Below are 5963 nucleotides of genomic sequence, written 5' to 3'. Positions count from 1 at the left end.
CAGTCTCAGAAAGAAGATGTCTCAAATCTCTCGCTCACTCTCTCGCTTCAGCTCGGTGATCCCTTAAATCTCAGAGTGATTTCAGAATAGGAATCGATTGGAATCATCTCGGTGATTTAATTTGTTTACCAATTCCATTTACATAGAAATCACTAAGAGGTAAACCTATCTACATCAAGCTTCAGAATCGATTTCATTTACTGAGAGGTAAACCAATCTGCATCAAGTCGATCTGCATCAAGCTCAGGGATTTTGATTTCGATTTCATTTTTTTTCCTCTCTCGCTCATTTTCACTCCTGTCACCAGACTCATCTCTCTCTCTTTCTCTCTCCTCTGCCGATCTCATCCACACTCACCGCCGCTGCTGTCTTCTCATTATCGCCTCAGATCGACAGCTACAGTGGTGGAAGAGGATGGCGGTGGTGGTGCTCGTTGAAGAAAAGAACAAGAGACGAGATCTGAAGGATTTCGAACTAATTAAAGCCAGATCTGAAGGTTTCAAAGAACACCTGAACCAAATATGAGGGTTTCGAATCAGATATGTTGGTAAGCTCCTTCGAATCCTTCCGTTTTCAGTAAAAACCTCTTTTCATCAACTTCTGTATATGTTTGTGTATGTTTGTGTATGCTGTCTTCTCGTTATCTGCGATCCGAACATTCCAGAGCCTCAATCGCCGAATTCTCTACTTCTCTCTCACCGATCTGGTCAGAGTTCTGTTAATTCATGATTTTCTTCTCTCCTCTGTAATTAATGCTTGATTGTTCTTTTTTTTTTTTTTTGGTATCCTCTGGATCTGATTTCTTTTTGTTTTTGTTTTTGGTGCTTAATGTTCTTTTTTTTTTTAATTAATTTTTTTGTTTGCTATGATTTGTGCTGATTCTGTTGGATTTTTTAGGCTGCAATTGATTTATCTCTCACCTTTGTTGTGTGCATTTTTGTTGAATTGCTAGAACAATTCGTTAGATAAGTTAGAAATGGATCGATAAATAGACATAGAAGTTACACATGACTGTGAAAGTTCACACCTTCTATTTTTCTTTTGATGGGAGATTCACAGAAATGTTATAGTTGGTTTTTTTTTTTTTTTTTTGTGGTAATGCTACAATATTTGTTTTGTTCAATTTTGTGAATTTGCTTCAATTTTCTTCAAGTAGTTTTCATTTGCAGCTCAATGTCTTTGAAACATTTTTATGATTTTGTTTTTTTTATTCCTTGAAATCAAGATAATTACAATACACTTTAACAAAAACCAGGTAATGAAAAGGGAAAACTTTTTTTTTTTTTTTGTCTTTTCTTTTTTGATGTGGTTGAAGCTAGACAATTGAAGAAAAGGATTGATTGGTTTGTTCAGGTGAGATGTCCTTCAAAAGCATTGTACGCGAGCTGAGGGAGATGAAAGATGGAATGGGGAGTATATCAAAACGAAGGGTGGAAGGCAAGCACTGGTGTAACCGAACCTGATCACATATTGCCCCTGATGTAGCCCCTTCTGAGCCAGTTGAACAAGGAAAGTGGGCTAACTTGCCTCCGAAATTGCTTTTGGATATAATTCGGAGGGTTGAAGAGAGCGAAACAACCTGGCCTGCAAGGACCGATGTTGTCTTTTGTGCATCAGTTTGCAAATCATGAAGGGATATTACAAAGGAGATTGTCAAGACTCCAGAGGAACGTGGGAGACTGACCTTTCCCATTTCATTGAAACAGGTGACTTTTGTTCATATGTTTGTTATTATTCTTATTTCATTGTTATGATTATATTGTTCTAACTGAGCTATTTTGCTTCTTATTTCTATATAGCGTGTAGCTTTTCTAGTTCCATTTGAAAGTTGAAGTCTCATATACATTGAAGAAGGGAGCAGTGTTTTGAAATGATTTTAAGCACTGCAGAATTATTGGCATCTTTTCATTTAGCTGATTTTTAGTAGTCATGGAAGTAGTGTTTTCATTTATGCTATTTTCCTATTCTATGAATCCAAACTATATTTGTGGAAAGTCTTTTATCTGTTTGCCTTAGCATTCCTGGATCTCAATCTTTTTGTTGTCATTGTTGATAGATGCAAGGATTATATCCCTGCAAAGTATCATTCCTTATATGAGCAGTACCTTAAAAGAAGTGACAACGCAGTCGCCATGTGAAGTAAGAAATTCTTCCATGTAAAGTATTTATATAAACCAAACCAAACCAAACTAAGCCTTAAGTCCCATCATATCTTTTTTGTCCTTAGCAGTACCTTGTTGAAATAGAAACAAATGTTAGCTATATACTTATATATATATATATATATATATATATAGAGGGAGCAATTTGAGTAAACTAGTTTCAGAATTGAGGAAAAAATTAAATTATTATTTTTTGTTTAATATGCTTTGCAAGATAAACTCTTTGAGAGCAGAATTTTATTGTTGATTTTCAGAAAGGCTCGACAACTAAATGATGAAGTTAGCTTCAGAATTTTATTGTTGAGAGCAGAATTTTATGTAGTCATCATCTAGTTGCTTGTCTTTCTCTTTGTCTATTTCTAGTGACAAAATCTCAAGATTCTTAATATCATCATGGCTTGGGTCCATAGTTCTATCAACTACCTCAAGCCCTGGAAGGAAACGAATAACAGTAAGGCTATTCCTAGGATGTTCAGACATCCTCACTGCATACGATAGTGCCTCTCTGTCATGTGGTCCACCAAAGAATAGCACAACAATGTTGTGAGATACTTGGCCAGAAGGCAAGCGTATCAAGCCACTTAAGCCCCTATCAATTAGAATGCCAACTGAACAAGGAGCATTTGCTAGTACATTTCGATTCACCATTTGAAATTTTGGGTTGGGAGCTTCCATTGCAACCATTTGTTGTTTATGAAAAGGAATAATGATGAAGGCAGCATGTTTATCCTCTGCCAAGTTGCAAATTTCTTCATGCATTGTTGAGTAAGGGGAAATGGTTGTGAAGGATTGGACATAGACAGAATTTGTATGATGCCTAAAAATCTCAAACTCATGTATAATGTTGTCAGATTGAGCTTGCATTCTTTAACTGGAACCCTGTCCCCAGATATGTGCCAACTGACTGGCCTGTGGTATTTGTGAGTGTTCACTTCCTGGTTATGCTTGCTTTGGGCTTTTTCTGTGCTTCCTACTTGCTTTCTGCTTCATATCCATGGGGACATTGAAATCTTCCTTGATCTCTTTAGTGATGTAAGAGGCAATAACCTAACTGGAACAATCCCTGATAACATTGGCAATTGTACAAGCTTTGAGATCTTGTAAGTTTCTTAAATGATAACTACCCTACTACGGAAATACATTCTTTCTTTTCATTTTTGGTTAAAATTGTAGTGTATGATTTTCAGAGATATCTCATACAATCAGATCTCTGGGGAGATTCCATACAATATTGGCTTTCTACAAGTGGCCACTCTGTGAGTTCTCTTACTCCACTTTATATTTTTCTTTTGTAGAAGAAGTAGAAGCTAGAAATGTTCTGCTAGAAATGTTCTTCTTCTGTTGTCTTCAAGGAAGGTCAATTGAAGTTAAAATTGATATGCACTTAATTTCTGAATTCTAATACAAAATGCATTTCGTGTTTTTCATTATGACATTACTGTGCTTATGGTTCTTGTTATTAGATCTCTGCAAGGAAATAGGCTGACAGGGAAAATTCCAGAGGTGATAGGTCTAATGCAAGCCCTTGCTGTTTTGTAAGTGTGCTTAATATAGTGGCATGTCTTTGAGAACTTTTTTTTTAAAATGTGTCTGAATATAGTTGAAGTCAGATAGTACTTGCTGAGATTCTTTGAGATGGATGGACAATGTGAAAGCTGTATATTAATTATATTTATAGGGATAGTGACTAATGGAACAACTTTATTTTTTGAAGTCATTATTTTTTTTCCACCTCCTCAATTGCTTGTTTTATTACATGGATATGGGCAAGTGGATCAGCGTGCTGAATACATGATTTTTATTTCTTCATCATCATTTGTTTTCTGAAGACATTATTTTTCTCAAATCTGTCTCTCATTGGGGGTTCCTGATGATTGGGGGTGGCATTATATGGATATAGGCATTATTTTGTTTTTGGTTATTTCCTTGCATCAGCCAATTCAACTTACTCCTTGGTTCTTGCAGATGATGGTAGGGAAGACCTATTTGAAAAAAAAAGCCTTATGAATAGATGGTCGTGTCTACTTCTATATTTACTTCGGTGTTTTTAACCTATTTGTTAATATTTCATTACAGGAAGTTACAAAAAAGGCCCAAGAAGAGGCTTCTGAGCATGTGAGATGTCTGGAAGAAGATTTGGGAAAGTTGAGGTATATTTGATTTGTTTGAATTTCTTCTTTTTCTTCTTCATTTTCTACTTTCTACTCTAAGTTTAGAAGCTTGCACTGTTGAAAGAGCTTGGTGATCTGTTTTGTGAATTTTAACTTGGATTGTACACCTTTTTCTTCTTAAAATGTTTTATACTTTAATATATATCAGTATTGGTGGGTCCCCATGCTTAGCAGAAATTGGAGCCACTTTATGTTCCTGAAAATGGATCCATGGACAATTTGTCCGCTAAAGAGGGTGATTTGTTGTTTCAAATAATAAAGACTATAAATTAGCTAAAAGGCTTTGTATGTTTGCTATAACACAGGCAGCTAATACATATAAATCTCAATGAGACACCATATTGTTGTGTTATATGAAGATTATACAGGTTGAAGAAAGTAAACATGCATCCCATAGTTGCACAATGGTGCATGCATTTTATACATTTTAATTCTTTCAAAATTGTATATAACGGACATGATATTCACAGAAATATTGTGCAAGATTAACAAATTGATCATGAAATTCAGTGTTTAGTCAAAGAGATGAGTTCATCTACATCAACAATCCTAAAAGTGTACTTCTATCTCTAGTATCTGATGTTTAGATATGTTGTTTTCATTTCCGTGCAGTACAAGTTTTTTGTTGATGGAGAATGGCGGCATGATGAGCACCAACCATTTGTAAGTGGAAATTATGGGGTGGTGAACAGTGTCTTCTTAGCTAGGGAGCCTGATGTGATTCCTGCAATTTATACTCCAGAGACACCTGGTAGATCTAGTATGGATGTGGATAATGATCCATTTTTTCATTTTTTGGAAGCAAATTATCTTACAAAAGCTTTTGTAATACAAGTTGGTCTAGTTGATAAGAACAAGGCTATGTGTGACTTTTGGCTGGTGTTGATTTTTGCTGCCATAGGACTGCTGATTTTTTGGTTGAGAATTGTGAATTTAATTTTTGAATATGTTATTTTGTGGGTAATGATTATTGGATATTAAATTGAATAGGAAAGTGAATTAATGCTGCATTTATAATTTGAATGGGAGTTATTATTTCATATTACGACTATTCAATTTTATTATAGGTATTTTTTTAGTTTAATCACATAAAATTAGCATAATTTCAAAAAAAAAAAAAAAAAAAAACAAGAGGATTTCACGGCGTTTTTAAAATGTCACCTAAACTCCAAAAAGTTAACGGCCAATTTTTTTAAAAAGATATGACGGCGTTTTGAAAACGTCGCTAAAATCATAGTGACGTCATGGTAGGGACATTTCACGGCATTTCTAAAAACGCCGCCTATTCTAATATCGCGACGTTTTTAAAACGTCGTAAAGATACAGCGACGGCCGCAGCTTCGACGTTTGGTACTAAACGTCGCAAAAGGAATTAGCGGCGTTTTTGAAAGATATAACGGCGTTTCTTAAACGCCACTAAAAGTTTGTTTTCCAGCAGTGTCCTTTCAAAATTAATGGCACATGGTCATACGTTACATTTGTATGTCTACATGATCCTTCAACCTTGCTTAGTTGAATTAAATAAGTTCATATGCCTTTTTACTACCGACCGATTCATAATTTTACTAAAGTTGATCCATCTTTGAGGTGACTTGGCTCTCTTGCAAGATGTTAAAATTGTGAATGCAAT

The 5963-nt window shown here is 35.1% G+C and overlaps 1 protein-coding gene across 4 annotated transcripts; it reads left to right on the top strand.

Annotated features, from left to right (window-relative positions):
- Nucleotides 1-2539: 2539 nt before the first annotated feature.
- LOC114279649 (uncharacterized) lies at nt 2540-5280 on the top strand. 4 transcript variants are annotated; one of them, XR_014334622.1, is made up of 7 exons: nt 2540-3082; nt 3191-3262; nt 3350-3418; nt 3626-3697; nt 4098-4133; nt 4243-4312; nt 4946-5280. XR_014334622.1 is itself a non-coding variant. In XM_082877088.1 (6 exons), the coding sequence occupies exons 1-5, from the start codon at nt 2973-2975 to the stop codon at nt 4279-4281; spliced, it is 366 nt and encodes a 121-aa protein (XP_082733214.1). In that variant the 5' UTR covers nt 2540-2972; the 3' UTR covers nt 4282-4312; nt 4946-5280. The 4 variants fall into 4 exon arrangements, 2 of the variants coding, with proteins under 2 accessions (XP_082733214.1, XP_082733215.1); XR_014334621.1 differs by having other exon boundaries at nt 4239-4312; XM_082877088.1 differs by lacking the exon at nt 4098-4133 and having other exon boundaries at nt 4239-4312.
- The last annotated feature ends 683 nt before the right edge of the window (nt 5281-5963 follow it).

Source organism: Camellia sinensis, chromosome 7, assembly GCF_055761805.1.
Source record: "Camellia sinensis isolate YWXY chromosome 7, ASM5576180v1, whole genome shotgun sequence".
Lineage (NCBI taxonomy): Eukaryota > Viridiplantae > Streptophyta > Magnoliopsida > Ericales > Theaceae > Camellia > Camellia sinensis.
Note: the sequence above shows the minus strand (reverse complement) of the source record. Positions and strands in the feature narration are given on the sequence as shown.

Coding starts and splice junctions, on each gene's coding strand:
- LOC114279649 (XM_082877088.1), top strand. CDS start 2,973: ATGATGCCTAAAAATCTCAAACTCATGTATAATGTTGTCAGATTGAGC. Junction 3,083..3,190: donor CTGACTGGCCTGTGGTATTT/GTGAGTGTTCAC, acceptor TGATCTCTTTAG/TGATGTAAGAGGCAATAACC. Junction 3,419..3,625: donor TTTCTACAAGTGGCCACTCT/GTGAGTTCTCTT, acceptor TCTTGTTATTAG/ATCTCTGCAAGGAAATAGGC.